Raw genomic sequence first — 19599 nt, forward strand, 5'->3', positions numbered from 1 at the left:
CATTACTAAAAAATCCTAACCTAGATATGGTCAGGTCTTCATTAGAAAGTGTGTGATTTTGAATTTTATTAGAGATTACCCTTGGTCACTACCTTTGAGTAAATTGAAAGCACAAATTAAAGGGATATGTCTGATATTTAGATGCTAAAGGAAAGACTGTAAATATTCTTTAGATAATTTGTTGTATTTAGATGATTCAAACTTGAAACGCAGTAGTTTTCTTTTTTTTTTTTTTTTTTTTTGTCCTTGCTGCACTGCCTGTGGGAATCTTAGTTCCCCTGACCAGGGCTTGAACCCAGGCCCCCTGCAGTGGAAGTGCAGAGCACTGACCACTGGACTCCCAGGGAATTCCTGAATTGCAGTAATTTTAAAGCTGCATTTTGTGAAGCTAATTTATTATGTTTTATTAGGTCCTGGATGTTCAGTTCCTGTACCAGCTAACCAGTCATTTTGGACACAAGAGGAATATTCTAACCTAAAGCTCCCCAGAGCCTCTCACAAAGCTGTGGTCAATGGAAATATAATGTGGGTTGTTGGAGGATATATGTTCAACCACTCAGATTACAACATGGTTCTAGCGTAAGTTGTTTTAAAAATTTTTACAAGAAGCTTACTTTTCCATTTTGAAAATATTTAAAGTAGAGATAAGCAAAAAGAAAAGAAATCATTAGTAATTGCATTCCTGAAGAAAATCTCTGTTAGTATTTTAGTAGTTGTATTCTAGACTTTTGGGGACATATTCTTAGTTTTTGAAATTGGGAGCCACAAAGAATTCATTGCTGTAATAAAGAATAATTCATCTTTTCCAGACACTGTCTCTCAGATTTTGTGTTAGATACATATAATAGGTTCTATATAAATAGGGGATTGCTTTGCCTCTTAATTTAATTAACATTTCTGTAGGTTAAACGGCTTGCATTTACAGTTTGCTAGTGGAAATTATGCCATTCTTTAATACTTCCCAGGGTTCAAGGTCTTTTGCTGGTTCCATGCTGCTCATCCTGAAGGGAGAGTATATTTTCACAGTGGTATTAGCTATGGAGTTTGACTTTGGGGAGAAATTTTTGAACACCTACTGTTGTGCTGATTTTGTGCCCTGGAAATTTTTTCTAAACATTTTCTACTAATGAAGATTGTCAAAAATCAGCCTCTGTTCTCTAAGGAATTCTGGAAATATGGCAGTGATAGTATAGTTTCTGAATCCCCCAAGCATAGTCATTAAAGCACAGAGAACAACTAGGATAGCAAAATAAAAAACACATGGATAACATCTATAACAAACTTGGTCAGAAGGCATCCACACCAATAGGTGGGGTTAAACCATTGACAGCTACAAGACCGGTGTGCTATCAGTATCTATGTAGGAGTAAGCAAAGGGGAGCAGTGGGCCCACCAGCAGTAAACCCAAAGACCCGCTGGAAAGCTCAGCAAGCTGCTTTGAGAACAGCAGCTGGAATTGGGAAGATTTTGCATGTTCTAGTAGTGGGGATGAGCTCAAGGGATCTGTAGTAGGATCTGAAGGGGCTGGAACAGTTTGTGCCTTATTAGCTCTCAAAAAACCAACCAAAGACTCTTTGTAGGAGAAAGTCCCACACTGAAGAAAAGCTGCTGGGAATAGAATTCAAATTGAACAGGACAGGGACAGCAGAGAAAGAAAGTCCAGATAACAGTCTGAGAGGGGAACAGAGCCAGGAAATCTCAACAAGTAAGGTGCCAAATAGTTGGACACTACACTACAACAGAAGAGGAGCTAGTGAGCTGAGAAACTAGAAAAACTAGCTAAATCAAGCATCTCCTATAAGAGTTCAGGAAAATTTTTTAAAAACTAAAAAAAAATTAAATTAAAAAAATTAAAATTTAGCAACAGAAAAAATATCAAGGTCAAATCTCATAGAAAGTTATTATAAAAAAGAAGAGAATAAGTAGACTAATACCCCTTCAACATGAAAGCATAATAGAAAAACTGACAAAAATTATAACTTAGTATTCCAAAGTAAGCTAACATACAATAAGAAAATGATAAAAGACATGAAAGAACAATATAACCAAGACTAGAAAAATTCAGAAATGAGATGATAGAAGTTAGGAAAGAATTCTAAAATAATTTCAGATTTAAAGACAAACCTAGAAGGAACACAGAGTAAATAAACACAAAAGATACTCCTTTAGAAATAGAATATGAAAAAGAAAATTTTAAAAAATCATAAATAAATGAAGGTCATTTTCCCCTATTCTTTGTATGATAAGTACAGTTAAAAAACCTGGACATTATATATGAAACAAACATAAGAAAACTCTGAAGAAGGCAGTCTTATTAGGGACCTCAAGACCCCACAAATGACATAATGATAAGTTCCAAGGGTTTTCCTTTAGTCTCATATATCTCAGACTTGATGTTGGAAAAATCAGCAGTCTGGAAATGTTAATAGGTATAAACTGAAAAAGCCCCAAGAAAACCCTGTTTTCTCTAGCCTGAGGACCAGGAACGGGGCAGCTTAGCAAGACAGAAAACTTTTAGACAATAACCACTCGACCTTAGACAAACAGCACAGAAAGAACTGTGGCTTCACCCCCACCCCTGCTAGCAAAGTGTTAGTATAGAGTCTAGATTTCCACTTATGCCAGGATAAAGTGAGGTGCTCCAACCACCACCCCCCATCCCACCAGGGTAGGGTTAGAGAAGGCCATATAGGGAGCTGAGATTTACTTCTCCACCAGGCATTAATGAGGCCTCCCCCACCCCTGTGACATCAGTGGAGACACTGTGGGGAGCCTAGATTTCTACCCCTGCCTGGTAGCAACAGCAGTAATGAGTAGACTTTCCCTCTCTCCACTGGGGTGGTGTCAGAGGAAGCCTGCTATAACAGAAGATTTAAATAAGATCCAGAGTCTCATGTCATGATACCCAAAATGTTGAGATTTCAATTGAAAATCATTTGTCATGGTAAGAGTCAGGAAAATCTCAACTTGAATGAGAAAGGCAATCAAGAGATACTGACACCAAGGTGACACATATATTAGAGTTATCTGACAAAGATTTTAAAGCAGTCATTATAAAAATGCTTCAACAGTTCTCTCAACAACAGAATGGAGAGGACAGAGGAGAGAATCAGTGAACTTGAAGATAGAACAATAGAAATTCCTTAACCTGAACAACACAGAGAAAATAAAACATTTAAAAAATGAACAGAGTTTCAGAGACCTGTGGACTGTAACAAAAAATCTTAACATTTCTGTTCACCAGGGGAGCCTTGGAAGAAGAGGAGGAAGAGGGTGTGTATGAAAAAGTATTTGAAGAAATAATAGTTGAAAAGTGCCCAAGTTTGGCAAAAGATATGCATGTACAGAGTCAAGAGATTGGGTGAACTCCAACAATCCCAACTCCCACAGGAGTTTACATTTCATTAATTTTTTCTTATTCCATCTCTTATTCTCCTGCTCAGCTGTCATACTGTCTTTTCATTTTTTAGATCTCCACCACATTTTCTCCTGTTTTCCTGCTCAGCTAGTGGCCTTGTTTCCCATTTCTGTTTTGAAAGATAAAGGTTATCAAAAGAGGACTTCCACAAACTCCCACCACCACATTTAGCAATTACCTACATATTGCTCATTTTTCTGTCTTCTCTTTCTTTACATCAGAACTGTTCAGTGGACAGTTTCTGTTTTGGTTACGATGGAAATGCTCTGTGTTTACACTGTCATGTCACTATCCACATGTGGTTATTGAGCACTTGAAATGTGGCTAGTGTGACTAAGGAGTGGATTTTAAATTTTCAGTTCTTATTCCTCATCTTACTTGATCTTTCACAAGCATCGATAAAACTAGTCTCTCCCTCCTCCTTTAAACAGTTTCTTCACTTGGTTCCCAGGACTCCACATTTCCTTGACATTTTTTGTAACTGCCCATTCCTTCTCAGGCTCCTTAGCTGGTTCCTCTTCAGCTAACTGACTTCTGAATGATGATGTGCCCCAGGGCTCAGTCCTTGGTCCCCTTCTGTGAGAGTGTGTATTCACTCCCTTGGTGATCTCATGTAATATCTTGGCCTTTATGCTGGTGACTTCCAAATTTATATCTGCATCCTAGACTTAACACCTGTTCCCATATCCCCACCTCTTTATTTGACATCTCAATAGGCATCTAAAACTCCATGTTTCCCAAACTGATCTTTCCTCCAAGCCTGTTCTTGCCCCAGAAGTCCCTATCTCAGTAAACGACCACTCCATTCTTCTATTTGGCTTAAGCCAAAAATTTCAGAGTCATCCTTGACTTCTTGTTTTTTTACACTCCATATCAGTATATGTATTAGTTATCTGTTGCTGTGTAAATTACCCCAAACTTAGCAGATTAAAACAACACACATTTATTACCTCATAGTGTCTGCTGGTCAGGGTTCTAGGCATGGCTTAACTGGGTTCTCAGCAATCAAGGTGTTACCTGGCCTGTGTTCTAATTTAGAGGTTCAACTGGGCAGGAATCCATTTCCAAGCTCACCCATTTCCCGGTGGTTGTAGGACTAAGGGCCCTGGCTTCTTGCTGTCTGTCAACTGGAGGCCACCTCAACTCCTGGAGGCTGCCCAGAGTTCCTTATTGGTAGGGTTTCCCCAGTATGGCTGCTTACTTATCAGGTCACAAGGAGAGGCTCTGGCCTGAGTCTGCTAGCAGGATAGATGTCATGGAAATGACATCTCATTATTTTTGCCATATTCTGTTGGTTAGAAGCAAGTCATAGATCCTGCTCACACTCGAGGGGAGGATATTATACACACGGGTATGAACACCAGGAGGCAGGGATCATGAAGACCACCCTAGTGTCTGTCTGCCACAATATGTCAGCAGATCTTGTTAGCTCTTCCTTTAAAATCTGTCCCTAGGGCTTCCCTGGTAGTGCAGTGGTTGGGAGTCCGCCTGCCGATGCAGGGGACACAGGTTCGTGCCCCAGTCCGGGAGGATCCCACGTGCTGCGGAGTGGCTGGGCCCGTGAGCCGTGGCTGCTGAGCCTGCGCGTCCGGAGCCTGTGCTCCGCAACGGGAGAGGCCACGGCAGTGGGACGCCCGCGTACCGCAAAAAAAAAAAAAAATCTATCCCTAATCTAACCACTTCTCACTACTTCTAGTGCTGCCATCCTGAGAAGTAAAGGTAAAATTAAAGGTGTGAAGGTGATTGTCCCTTCCACTGTTATACTGGATATTATGAGTCATATATTCTACCATTTATTTGATTTTTGTACTTCTTCCTGGCATCATCCTCCCTTGAAGTAAGAAATCTGGGAGTCATTTTGATACTTCCTCTCCTTTACCTCCTCATAACATAATCTCATGTCATGCCCATCAACTCTGTCACCAAACACATGTCGTATTCATTCTTTTCTCTCTTAAGACCAGCTTGCCAATATCTCTCATCTAGGATTCAGCAGTAGGTTCCTATAAAGTCTGTTTCCATTCATTCCGCTTAATCCATTTTCTAAATATCAACTGGGGTGATTTTTTAGGGTATACATTTTATCATTTACTACCTTCTTAGAACCCTTCACTGACTTCCCATGGGACTTAATGATCCTACCTGATGTGACCGCTGCTTACCTTCCCATACTCAACTTGCTCCCCTCCTGCCCCATCAGCCCTCTTTCCTTACCTAAAACTCCTTATGCTTGCTCTTCCCTTTGTCTAGACTGTTCCTGCCGTTGTACCTCAGGGCTGGTTTCTTCCTTTACGTATCCTGTCAGTTAACTGTCCCATAGTGAGATCCTCCCCGATCAGCTAGTTCAGACAGGTGCTCCCTGGTTTTTTTCATAGTTCTCATTTCCTTTAGAGCAGTGTTCATAATTTGTATTCTACTTGTGCCCATTGTTGTGCTTGCTCATTTTCTGCCTTTTCCACTATATGTTCTCCAAGGTTAGAGACCTTGTTTACTCAATTTGGCTTAGCTCATAGAATGTGCTCAAATAAGTATTTATCAAATGAATAAGAGAGTAAATGAATTATCTATTTCTTTCACAAATATTTGTTCTTAGAAATATAGATGTTACCTACTACTTTTGACTGGTGTACCTTGTAAGCCATGTTTATTTTTTTTATTTTATTTATTTTTAAGAGGGTGTTAAATAGTTTATTGATTACCCATGATAATGTGTGGTAAACAAACTTCATTCCCATCTATAACTTTATCTTGTACCATAATTCTATTTAGATATATTGCATAGGATATGCCAACAATCATATTAATAACGAAAAAACTCCATGACTTTGCTTGGGTGACCCTTTTAACGGTGAACTCCAGGACACAACACAGTAACTGTCAGTTCAACTACACCAAGTTTCTGAAGACGCTGGCTTTATTCACAAGCAGGTTGTGAATAAATTTCAAGTGGAACCTGGCATCACCCTGAAGAAATTCTGACTTCACACTGTTGCAGTCGTTTACCAAAATGTCTTCAGAGTAGACTAACTTTACAGAGCACGTTTTTTTTTTTTTTTTACATCTTTATTGGGGTATAATTGCTTTACAATGGTGTGTTAGTTTCTGCTTTATAACAGAGTGAGTCAGTTATACATATATATATGTTCCCATATCTCTTCCCTCTTTGTCTCCCTCCCTCCCACCCTCCCTATCCCACCCCTCCAGACAGCCACAAAGAACCGAGCCGGTTTCCCTGTGCCATGCGGCTGCTTCCCACTGGCTATCTACCTTACGTTTGTTAGTATATATATGTCCATGTCTCTCTCTCGCCCTAACACACCTCACCCTTCCCCCTCCCCATATCCTCAAGTCTGTTCTCCAGTAGGTCTCTGTCTTTATTCCTGTTTTACCCCTAGGTTCTTCATAACATTTTTTTTTCTTAAATTCCATATATATGTGTTAGCATACGGTATTTGTCCTTCTCTTTCTGACTTACTTCACTCTGTATGACAGACTCTAGATCTATCCACCTCATTACAAATAGCTCAATTTCGTTTCTTTTTATGGCTGAGTAATATTCCATTGTATATATGTGCCACATCTTCTTTATCCATTCATCCGACGACGGGCACTTAGGTTGTTTCCATCTCCGGGCTATTGTAAATAGAGCTGCAATGAACATTTTGGTACATGACTCTTTCTGAATTCTGGTTTCCTCAGGGTATATACCTAGTAGTGGGATTGCTGGGTCATATGGTAGTTCTATTTGTAGTTTTTTAAGGAACCTCCATACTGTTCTCCATAGTGGCTGAACCAATTCACATTCCCACCAGCAGTGCAAGAGTGTTCCCTTTTCTCCACACCCTCTCCAGCATTTATTGTTTCTAGATTTTTTGATGATGGCCATTCTGACTGGTGTGAGATGATATCTCATTGTAGTTTTGATTTGCATTTCTCTAATGATTAATGATGTTGAGCATTCTTTCATGTGTTTGTTGGCAGTCTGTATATCTTCTTTGGAGAAATGTCTATTTAGGTCTTCTGCCCATTTTTGGATTGGGTTGTTTATTTTTTTGTTATTGAGCTGCATGAGCTGCCTGTAAATTTTAGAGATTAATCCTTTGTCAGTTGATTCATTTGCAAATATTTTCTCCCATTCTGAGGGCTGTCTTTTGGTCTTGTTTATGGTTTCCTTTGCTGTGCAAAAGCTTTGAAGTTTCATTAGGTCCCATTTGTTTATTTTTGTTTTTATCTCCATTACTCTAGGAGATGGGTCAAGAAGGATCTTGCTGTGATTTATGTCATAGAGTGTTCTGCCTATGTTTTCCTCTAAGAGTTTGATAGTTTCTGGCCTTACATTTAGGTCTTTAATCCATTTTGAGCTTATTTTTGTGTATGGTGTTAGGGAGTGATCTAATCTCATACTTTTACATGTACCTGTCCAATTTTCCCAGCACCACTTATTGAAGAGGCTGTCCTTTCTCCACTGTATATTCCTGCCACCTTTATCAAAGATAAGGTGACCATATGTGCATGGGTTTATCTCTGGGCTTTCTATCCTATTCCATTGATCTATCTTTCTGTTTTTTAAAAAGGCGCATTAATTCAGTGTCATGATCAGACGATTATATTTAGCAATCAACAGCATGGGTGCAAAAAAAAAATTTACATTAAAACCCTTTGTTGGAATACTTTACAGTTTCCACAGAATAGAAACTAACCTGTTATACAAGTTAGTCACAAATACAGTCCTCGAGGGTTTTTTGCCCATACACAGGAGTATTGTCTAAAACATGTCTTCTTTGAAGCAGCTAGGCCCTGCCAGCACTGTGCTTGGCTGAGTTTACAAATCTGTTGTAACCTGTAGCTTCCCTGTCACTTATCTGGCTCTCCTCTCCTGCGAAGCTTTGTTTCCTGGCAGTAATTAAAACCTTCTGCCACTGCCATAGCTACTGCTGCTGCTGGAACCACTGTAGCCACCTTGGTTTCGTGGTTTGGCAAAGTACTGGCCTCCACCACCATAAGGGCCAGAACTTCTTCCTCCAAAGTTTCCTCCTTTCATGGGTCCAAAATTTGAAGATTGATTGTTGTAATTGCCAAAATCACTGTAGCTTCAACCACCTCCAGAATTGCTTCCATCATTACCAAATCCATTATAGTCATCCCCACTGCCACCATAGCCACCACCACCACGGCTGCCACCAAAGCCACCTCAACCACTGAAGTTTCCTCCACGACCAAAGCTGTCATTCCCACCAAAACGCCCTCCACAACCACCACCAAAGCTTCCAGAACCACTTCAACCTCTTTGGCTGGATGAAGCACTAGCCTTCTCTTGCTTAGATAGGACTTTCCTTACTTCACAGTTGTGGCCGTTCACTGTGTGATATTTCTGAATGACAGTCTTGTCTACGGAGTCATGGTCATCAAAGGTTACGAAAGCAAAGCCTCTCTTTTTGCCACTGCCTCAGTCAGTTATGATTGCAGTCACTTCAGTTTTCCAGTACTGTTCAAAATAATCTCTTAGATAATGTTCTTCAGTGTCTTCTTTAAAGCCACTAACAAAAATCTTTTTCATAGTTAAGTGGGCACCAGGTCTTTGAGAATCTTTTCTTGAGACGGCCCTCTTTGGTTCCACAACTCTTCCATCCACCTTGTGTGGCCTTGCCTTCATGGCTGCATCCATCTCCTCCACAGTGGCATACGTGACAACCCCGCAGCCTCTGGAGCGATTGGTGTTTGGATCCCTCATCACCACGTAGTCTGTGAGTGCTCCCCACTGCTCAGAATGGCTCCTCAGACTCGCATCAGTTGTTTCAAAGCTCAAACCTCCAATGAAGAGCTTCCGCAATTGTTTGGCCTCTTTGGGAAACTCTGACTTAGACATGACGGCAGTGGAGAGGGAAGATGTCAATGATGCTTACTCGGCGGCGTCCACATGCAGAAAGGAGTAATCTAGCGAATGTATCTCCACATTTATTTTTTAGGTTTTAACATTTTTCTTCTTGTACTTGATCAAAACATGATTTTTACAGCTTTATGTATTTTGTGTAAATACTAATATAGTTTCAAATAAATTTTTACTAACTCATGAAAAGTGAATATAGTGACTCCTTTTAGAGGGAGTATTTCTGGAACTTAGATCACAAATTTTATCATCGTCTATACTCTTATATAAGCATATTGCAGGAATTGCCCTCACTATTTTCTCCACAACCCTGTTAACCCAAAACTTTTAAGTTGCATTAAAAAGCAGTTCCCATTTTATGTCACCCAAGGGTCCTCTGGCAAAACAAATTATCTTGGTCATCTGGTTAAGATTTCCAATTGAAATGTCACTGAATTTCCTTCCCTTGAGCAAAAAAATAGGGTTTTTTTTAAGCTAAAAAAAGAAATAATAAGAAATTTGAGCAACAGGTAACCACACAAGGTAAGGAGTATCACCTAATCTGATAAACTTAAAACAGACACACAGAAACAGCAAGCCCCCACAGAAACCATATGAGTGAAATTCTGAGAGTTCTCACTAATAGCCCCAAATCTAGAGAGAAGCAAACTGAGTGGGTATCATTGTTTTCTTGCCTTTTTAACTGAGTAGTGTAAGAAATAGTTGCTAAGGAGGATCAAGTGAAAAAGGGGGAAATTGATCAAGTGGCTGAGTCTGCCCAGAAGTCAGGGCTTCTATGTAATTTGGCTATCCCAAAATTTGAACCCTGGGATAGGACACTTAAACAAAATCTCAGAGGCGAATAGACTCTGGATATTTTATTCAAATAGACTGCACACCCCCACCCCCACCTGAACCCCAGCATTTCTTCAGACTTCAGAAAAGTGGACCTAACATAAAATGCCAACTCTCACACTAAAGCTAGGATGGAAAGATAAACTTGTCTTAGATACAGTGGAAAAAGAATTAAGAAATCACCCACAGTTTGCAAGTGTAATGTCTGGAGAGCAATGTCTAACCACAAGCAAGACACAAGAAGTGACATTGTAGCAAGTGCAAATATCTATGGTGAAAAGGTAAAGAGGAAAGAACACAGCGTGTAAAACTGATAACAACTGATCATAGAGGAAAAGTATTCCTTCCAACTGCTTTGTGCTATGGATCAATATAAGAATTTGAATTCAGAAAAACAAGCTGAAAAGCAAGAAGATAATAACAATGAGATGAAATGGGAGAGTACACATGTAAAGAAATATAAATAAGTTACGTACAGCAAAAACTACAATGAAAATCGAACTGCTGACAGCTTGGTAGATGTGATTCCAATGAATACAGATGAAAAAGTTAAATAATTTGAAAAAGTAAAGACATGGGAGACAGAAAGTCCAATATAATACAGATAATTGCTGTCACTGAAGAAAAGAACCTAACAAATAGAACAAGTGGATTGAAATAGTACAAGATGTTTCAGGGAAAATATTACAGTTATTCAATGACAAGACCTGATTTGATCAAATTATTGAACTTTTAGGATAAACGGCAAATTATTGGGTGGGAAGCCTCAGGTAGTTCTTGACTCCTGCTGGCTGGGGTCAAGTTCAATTTCTGTAGAGCCTTTCCTGTGGTCTTTGGATGGCCAGACACTGTAATTGGAATATCAGGCCACTGTGAGGGGCAGAGGATGTGCCCTGTGGCATGATGGGCATTGTGTTACCAGCCATCAGGAAGGAGTTTGTGAGAGAGGTGGCTGCACCTTTATGGAAGACACTTACTTCTGAATTCGTGAGGTTTGTCTTTGCTTAACTGCATGTCCAGGTCTTAGAACTAATTGTTCAATATTCCTTTATCTTGGACTCAGCTCCCAGAAGGAGCGTTTATTTGGCACTTGGCATTTCTTACAGTTTATTGCATCAACATTGTTCTTGTCTTGTGTTCGCTTCTCTGTATTGTGAAGAGAGTGACAACCTGTTATGTAAATGTCTTTTGGCAGTTCATCTTAACCAGATTTGAGCACCTGCCGGCACCTTAGTGTCTCTGACCAGCTCTTGGGCTGACACGTTATTGATTGAGGAAGAGTAAAATGCATTAAGATACAGATTGAGCACCTTCCATGTCACTTGAAAGAGATATGGATTGGGTCACGTGGAGACTTGTTTCTGTGCTCCCTCTGTTTCTTTCTTTCAAGATTAAAGAAACAGGCCTTTGGCTTGAACATATGGTATATATGTGTTTTTCAGAAGCCATGCTAGTTCTTCTTAGGAAACACTTTCCAGAATGCCATAAAAGTTGCAGTAGTATGCAGTCCATTTTGTTAAAACATTTACCTGGATGGATTTAAGTTATTTCCACCATAAGTAAAGTACAATATTGTGTTTTTAAAAAACAGTGAGAGAAATACATATATATTTATATATAATACCTATATATATTTATGTATATTTATTTATTTAGAGAGAGGGAGGGAAGAAAGGAGGGGGAGAGAGAATGAGAATGATTGAGACTTCTGACTTGCAAGCAGAAAAGCAAACCACACAAAAGTGGAAAAAAATCAGACTGGCCTCAGACCTCCACTGGCAGCATTCAATACCAGCAACATTCAAGGGAGCAGCGTCAGCAAAGTTGTGCGGGAAAGAAAGGATGGCCCATGAGTATTATATGCAGCCAAGATGTCATTCACCTCTAAAGCTAGTAAGCAGATATTCTTCAACATGAAAGAATTTACGGGGAGAAGCACGTATAATCTCCACTAGGAATAACCACTTGACAGTGCAGTCTAGCCAATTAAGAATTAAAGACTCAAGAAGGAGAAGTGGTAAGAGGACTGTGAGGAGACTGATTCAACTAAAATATAGATCCAGTACTAAATAACTATGAAATTATAGAATGGAATGTGCATGTTTTGCACCTGGACAATGTAAAAATTATATAACAAAAATTGGGAGAAGAAGTGGGAGGAAATGTGGGTGCTAATGTTTTCAACTTTCAGAGTAGGAAGTTAGTGGAGTCTGTCCAAAATTAAATTACATGTAATTTTAAAACTAAAGGGAGTTTACTCTCTAAATAACTTTTCATGTATTTTTAAAATGTAGAATATTCAAAAAAATACATAAAATAATAGCTGGTATTGATTTAAGTGTTATTCATATTTAATGAATGTCACCATTTTATGTTTTCTTTAGATCATGTATAAAATATTTAAAACAAAGGGAAAGGTTTAGAGAAAAATAATGAATGCTAATACATTCATCATCCAGGTTAGGAAATAAAACATTGCTAATATAGTTAAGATCCCACATGCCCCTCTAAAATCCCAGAGATAATCAATATCCTGATATTGTGATGTCATTTGTTCACATACTTATCTTTAGACTTTTAATATATATGAACATTTTTAGAGTTAATAAATTTTCTTGTTTTAGTCTTTACAGGAACAGTATTCTGCAGTTTGTGTTTTTAGCTTAACATTGTTTCAAGATTTATGTTAATAATACACTGCTTGAGTATATTCACTCTATAAATGTTATATAGATATCTATAATTTATTAATCCATTTTCTATTGATGGATATTTGTTTCCCTTTTTTGCTATTATGTTGTGATAAAACTTTCTTACATCTTCTTGTTTACATAATGTTTTTCATAATTTAAAAATCTTGTATTCAGGGAAACTTATAGAAAAACATTTAAAATGTAACAGTAGTATTGGTTTTCCTTTGGTTTCTTTTTTCTATTAAATTATATAAAATTAAAATTAACACCGTTTATTAAAATTCATCTATATTAGGATCCCCTTTGTATAAATGTATATTATCAGTCTATTCTTCTATCTGTATGTATGCATAGAAAATGTCTGGAATGATGTTTACTTAATGATATTCATTTCTAGATGACAGAATGTGGGGTCATTTTTATTTATTATTTATTTAATTTTTTGCGGTATGCGGGCCTCTCACTGCTGTGGCCTCCCCCGTTGCGGAACACAGGCTCCGGACGCGCAGGCTCAGCGGCCATGGCTCACGGGCCCAGCCGCTGCACGGCACGTGGGATCCTCCCGGACCGGGGCACGAACCCGTGTCCCCTGCATCGGCAGGCGGACTCTCAACCACTGCGCCACCAAGGAAGCCCTGGGGTCATTTTTAAGTTTTTGGGTCTTTGTTTTTTTTGCATTGATTACACTTTTTATAGTGAGTATGTATAATTTTAATAAAAACAATAGAATGATGTTTTCCTCAAAAACAAAACTAATATTCTAAGATATTGAATGTGATTAACGCTGCAATGTAAGAGTATAAATGATTTTCTTTTGAGCATTTTTATATTTTAAAGGTCTTTAAGTGTATTCATAGTATAATTGAAATGCTATGATATTCTAGTTTTTTTGAAAATATTACTTTTTAAAATAAATTAGATAAAGAAAAGGAAAGGCCAAGAATTTTTTTTAACTTAGTTATCATCCCTTTTTCAGTATGTGTCTTTACTTTTGCATGGTTAAATGAAAGAAAAGTTATAGTAATAAAAGTCCCTTGAGTATAATGCAAACCTGCAAGTGATTTAGTGTGTAGAAGAGGTTTTCAGGAAGCATTAGAAAATTCCAGTAGATTTTCTTTCTCGTCCCAGAGCTGTGGAACCCAGCTCCCCCTTCCTGAGCTCTCATGTGCCCCATAGGCCCAGATGTTAGGTTTGTTTGCCCAGGTACCTCACCATATCCATTGCAGATTTAACGAGCATCTCCAAAGTGGATTAGATCACAAAGACTTCAAGATGTTCTGTTTTGTCATTTGGGTGAAAATATGATCTGTTTGTTTTGTAGGTATGACCTTGCTTCTAGGGAGTGGCTTGCACTGAACCATTCTGTGAACAATGTGGTTGTTAGATATGGTCATTCTTTAGCATTATACAAGGTAAAATGTCTCCACTCCGTACTAAGCTAGAAACTCAACTCTTCCACTGTTACTTTCTCATATTATGTGATTGAAATAGCTATTTAGTGTTGGATTTTTTCCTAATCTTTTTTATTGCGGTAAAGTATGTATAACATACTTAGCCATTTTTAAGTGTACAATCCAGTGATAGTAATTTCACTCATAGTGTTGTGCAGCCATCATCACCATCCATCTTGGTAATTCTTGTTTTTTTTGCTTTGGTTTTTTTTTTCATCTTTGTAATTCTTTTGATCTTGTAAAACTGCAACTCTATGCCCATTAAGCAATAATTCCCCATTCCCTCCTCCTGCCTGCCCCTGGCAACCACCATTCTACTTTCTGTCTCTGATTTTGACTTCAGTGTTGGTTTTTAATTGGGGGAAAACTTTCTAATGTGGGGGGTATATAATTGGCTAAGTTATAAGTGGAAATTAAAGTTGAAACTAACCCGAGAGATTTAAATGGATTCATATTCAAACTGGGATATTATGATTGTGATACTAAATGGTTAAAAATTAATCTAGTGTAGGTTAGCTTTTACGTTCATTAGCAAGTTTAGCCAAGGATAGCGACATTACAATGTAACTGAGTAATCATTTTCATTTCCCTGTTTTTTAGTTTATTTCAACTTTATTTTTCCAAGCCATTTTATATTGTAAAAGATCTTGTGTGAGGAAGTCCAAGAAAAGTGGCAAAGTATTAGGGATATAGGTTAGATTTATTTTATTTTGTTCTTTCTACATCCTTTTCCTAATAATTCACTGAAAGGTGCTTTTCACTAACACTTTTTAAGCTAAGAATAATATTGAGGTTTTGAACTGTTCCTTTTTCTGTGTTTAGATTTGATCCTTTTGATGTCTTTTAGAATTTTGTTTACATTTTTTCCCTAGGATAAAATTTACATGTATGGAGGAAAAATTGATTCAACAGGGAATGTGACCAATGAGTTGAGAGTGTTTCATATTCATAATGAATCATGGGTATTGTTGTCCCCTAAAGCAAAGGAGCAGTATGCAGTGGTTGGGCACTCAGCACACATTGTCACATTTAAAACTGGCCGAGTGGTCATGCTGATTATCTTTGGTCACTGCCCTCTCTATGGATATATTAGCAATGTGCAGGAGTATGACTTGGGTATGTATATTTTTTTCAGTGAATCATTTTTGAATGTCAGATTTAAAATTTTACTCTTATTATTATGACTGTTTAACAGAATTCAACGTAACGTTGACCCAATACTTGATCTTGAGATACAGTTAGCATTGATGAATTGCCAGTGAAGTTTAGATTATTGATGCTGCTATGTGGTATATATTTGTTACTGTCAATTTGGCAAGGAGCCAAAAATAGCACTAAATGCTATGAGTGTTGAAAATAAAATAAATTAAAAGGGTTTGATCAACAAATACTCTGAAGAAAAAAAAATATTTGAAAAGCCCTTTAGAGATTGGTTTAATGGAGCGTGATTTCCCCTTAGATTATATAATCTTTCCTTTGGTTAAATTTTATTATATTTGTTTTTGTGGATGTGGATGATATTTTAAGAAAGTAGGTCCGTAAAGTACATCTGCAAATTGGTCCGTAAAGGTCATGGGGAATTAAGTGTTCAATTGAGGGGGATCTGAGTCTTTTAAATTTAATGTAATTCTTTTCCTACATATTAGAACATCAGAACATTTAACAGGTTGAAGTTTGGCCACCTGGATTTGTTACAAGTTTTAGATGGCCTTCCTTTAAAAATAAAATGGTTAAAGAAAGTTACATGTATCAGGTCTCCTGAAATCTCTTCTCTTGTCTTAAGCTAATTGGTAATTTTAAGAATTAGGAGGAGCCTGCAACATTTGCCTTTAACTGTTTGCCCTTTTCAGGTAAGAACACATGGAGTATATTACATACCCAGGGTGCCCTTGTCCAAGGGGGCTATGGCCATAGCAGTGTCTATGACCACAGGACCAGGTCCCTGTATATTCATGGAGGCTACAAGGCTTTCAGTGCCAATAAATACCGGCTTGCAGATGATCTCTACAGATACAATGTGGACACCCAGATGTGGTGGGTGCTTTTTCTTGAGCTTTGACTTTAAGGTGGGAATTCTGGCAATTGCTGGGAAAATTGTGCTACATTTTTGTTTTCAGTCCTTGCAGATAATTCTCTTCATCGTTGTAAACAGAAATTGTGAAATAAGCAGAAGGTAATAAAGTAGTAGTATCTATAATTTTGTAGTAGGTTGATTAGAATCTTGGGGTTTTTTGTTGTTTTTTTTTGACTGTTTTTCAATTTTCATACACTCAGTACCACTGTAAAATTTTAGCTCTTCAGAATCCTAAGGAAAAAATTGTTCTACATAGCTGAGTTTATGCACACTGTTGTAATTAAGTAGAATATAGCCACTTTTTAACCTTTTCTTGCTGACCAAGGTGTTATCATTAGGGTCAGTTACTGGCATCATTCCATGAAATCATCAAACAGAGGTGGTCTCAGTACCTAAAAGATTAGACCTGTCCTCACTCTGCTATATATTGGTCTATATAAAGTATGCTAATCTTAAGAAATGTAAAGCAAATTTGAGTTATGAAATAATATAATTATGAAGCAATGGTTTCTTTTCATATTTCCTTACATATTTGAGACCATGCTGTGGATACCATTTTACATTGTCTGTCATTAAAATTGTCATTTTTAGTGACTGTGTAATACTCCATCATGTGGGATATCCATCATGTGGGTATCCAGTTGGAAGTTTTGGTTTCTTGCTCTTGTCTTATTAATAAAACATATGTAAGCTTCCATCCATATTTCACATGATATCTACTCAGAAACTGGAATTATAGAGTATGAACACAGAGTATGAACATTTTTAAGGCTCTTAACATATCAAAATTCTCATACGTCTTTCAATTTTACATGTTTATTGTTGAGAAAGTTACTTATATACAGAGAAAAATCTAGAATTATTTGCACACTTGGATCTGAAGTTAAGAAAATGGTTATGTTTGTATTAGCAAATAGATGATAAATATTCTAAAGAACTAACCTTGTATTTATTATTTTTAAATAAACTCAAAAGGACTATTCTTAAGGACAGCCGATTTTTCCGTTACTTGCACACAGCTGTGATAGTGAGTGGAACCATGCTGGTGTTTGGAGGAAACACACACAATGACACATCCATGAGCCATGGAGCCAAATGCTTCTCTTCAGATTTCATGGCTTACGACATTGGTACGTTTCCCAAAGCCATTTTAGCATTAAGAATCTTTTTGTCTGTAAGCAACGTTTTAAAAGAAACAGAAAATATTTCTAGTTAAAAATGGTCAAGCTATTTGAAAGAGGTCCAAATGGAATTTTTTATGTTAATTTGACTCATATTATAATCTGTTAAAAAGCATTACTTCTGTATTAAATTCTTTTTGAAGTCCCTCCTTTGATGAATTGGGGTGATTGGGCTCTCCTGTGTCACAGATAAAAGCCTTACATAGTAATATGTGTTATGTAGTTGTGACCACCAGCATTGTGTTAAGTTGGTTTAAGTTTAACTTTATCTTATTCCCTTGAAACTGGTTTCACACATTCTTGATGTAATACTTGGACAAAAATTTTTTTAAGAATTTGGTGTGGTAATGTACTGACCAGAAGAGGGCAATATTGGTTCATGCAAAACAGACATTAGAAGTTCTTTAATATTTATCATATATCATATGATATAAATATAAATATCATCAGATGTTCTTTTTTAACAGACATTTATGTGCCAGCCACTGAACTTATACATTGGGGATCATAAGAGCAATAAGTTACAGTCCTTGGCCTCATGGTGGGGGAGGCAGAGAACTGAGCAGACAATATAATTGCATTCAGGGTGTTACTTGCTCTGAGAAGAACGTATGAGAGCACCTGTGAGCATCCCTTAGTTCATGAGGGGTAAGGGGTACAGTCAGGGAAAGCCTTCTTGAGGAGGCCATCCAGGCTGGGTCCTAGCACTGGGAAGTTGGCTGGGCCAAGTTAGGCAGGACTTATCAGGCAAAGGAAGCCCATGTTTGGAGACACAGAGGTGGAAAGAGACCATGCCACATACTTTGGGCCTATGAGTATTTAGTTTTGGCTGTATTCTAGTAGCACATCAGGGAAGAGTGGCTTTAAGTGGAACTAGAAGCAAGCAGCTGTCTGGTCAGATCTTGAGGGACCTGTTATGTCATGCTGAGGGGTTTGGGCTTTTTAAAGAATCTTACAGCAGAGGTGATAGAATTGTATTTGTGTCTTAGGAAGATCTTTTTGTGGCCTTGTGATGAGTAGTTGGGAAGGGGCAAGATGGGAGTTAGGAGGCTGTTGATGAAGTCCTGAGGAGGGTTTGAGCCAAGACTGTGGAAGTGGCAATGAGGATAAAGAGACATATGTGTTTGAGAATTACTGGGAACCCGAGGATTGTCCCGAGTGTGTTTTGAGAGCTGTGACAGCATCCTTATCTGGTATCTGGTGTGGGCCACAGTAGATGGTGTTTTTTACCAAGGCTGGAAATAGAAGTAGAGGGACAAGGTCTGGGAGGAAGTGAGTAAATGGAATTTGGGAGCATGTTCAGCTGGAGATGACTGTGGGACAGAGCAGTACAGAGATAAGTGGGGAGCTGTAGGAGGGGGTGAACTTCTGTAGGGAGCATGTGTCGTCAGGGTCAAGCAAAGAGCCAGGGAATAGATATATAAAGAAGTCTTAAAGAGAATGGAGATTGCAGAAGCATGTCAGAGAATAGGAGGAAAGTGAGGCAAGACTGGGGACCTGAGAGGTAGCAGTTAACAGTGGCTACAGAGGGATTAAGTAAAATAAGGACTGGAGAGTCTTTCACATTTAGCAACAAAGAGATTATTTATTACCCTCTGGACATGAAGGAATGATCCAGATTACAGGAGGCTGAGAAGTAATATATGGTGAGATGTACACAGTGAATGTTGACCGTTTTAATTAAAAACAAACAAACAAACAAAAAAAACCCTTGTCTGTGAAGGGAAGAAAATGGGTAAGTTGAGTACTCCTTGGGCATATTTAAATACTGTGGTAAAAGTCAGGTGGGATAAGAGGAAGGGCTCCTGCCACACTGGTTTTGGGGAAGGAAGCAAGGTGCGTGGTCAGGAAGCTGTGGGAGTTGATGGCCTCTGTTCTGCATGTGAGGAAGACAACAGAGTTTAGGCTGGGTAGGAGAAGAAAGTGAAAGCTTTTGTTGTCAGGGTTGAATAAATGTCTGGATTGAGTGGAAGAACCTTTGTTTAGTGAGTGTGAAAGTCTGTGTGTCTGGGAACAGAAGACAGTGAGTCAGAGGTTGGTATGGTTCAGCCGCACCCGTTG

General features: G+C 38.2%; 1 protein-coding gene and 1 pseudogene across 1 annotated transcript in view; one reads left to right on the plus strand and one right to left on the minus strand.

Moving 5' to 3' along the window:
• The window catches only part of ATRN (attractin), a 174272-nt gene that overhangs the window by 62253 nt on the left and 92420 nt on the right, over positions 1-19599 (plus strand). Inside the window, exons 6-10 of the mRNA XM_007465407.1 lie at positions 411-579; positions 14154-14244; positions 15156-15399; positions 16134-16317; positions 17333-17487. Of these exons, the coding sequence (XP_007465469.1) occupies positions 411-579; positions 14154-14244; positions 15156-15399; positions 16134-16317; positions 17333-17487 (843 nt within the window). The remainder of the gene's footprint in view (positions 1-410; positions 580-14153; positions 14245-15155; positions 15400-16133; positions 16318-17332; positions 17488-19599) is intronic.
• Positions 8322-9284, minus strand: LOC103078505 (heterogeneous nuclear ribonucleoprotein A1 pseudogene; annotated as a pseudogene).

Source organism: Lipotes vexillifer, unplaced genomic scaffold (assembly GCF_000442215.2).
Source record: "Lipotes vexillifer unplaced genomic scaffold, Lipotes_vexillifer_v1.1 scaffold875, whole genome shotgun sequence".
NCBI lineage: Eukaryota > Metazoa > Chordata > Mammalia > Artiodactyla > Lipotidae > Lipotes > Lipotes vexillifer.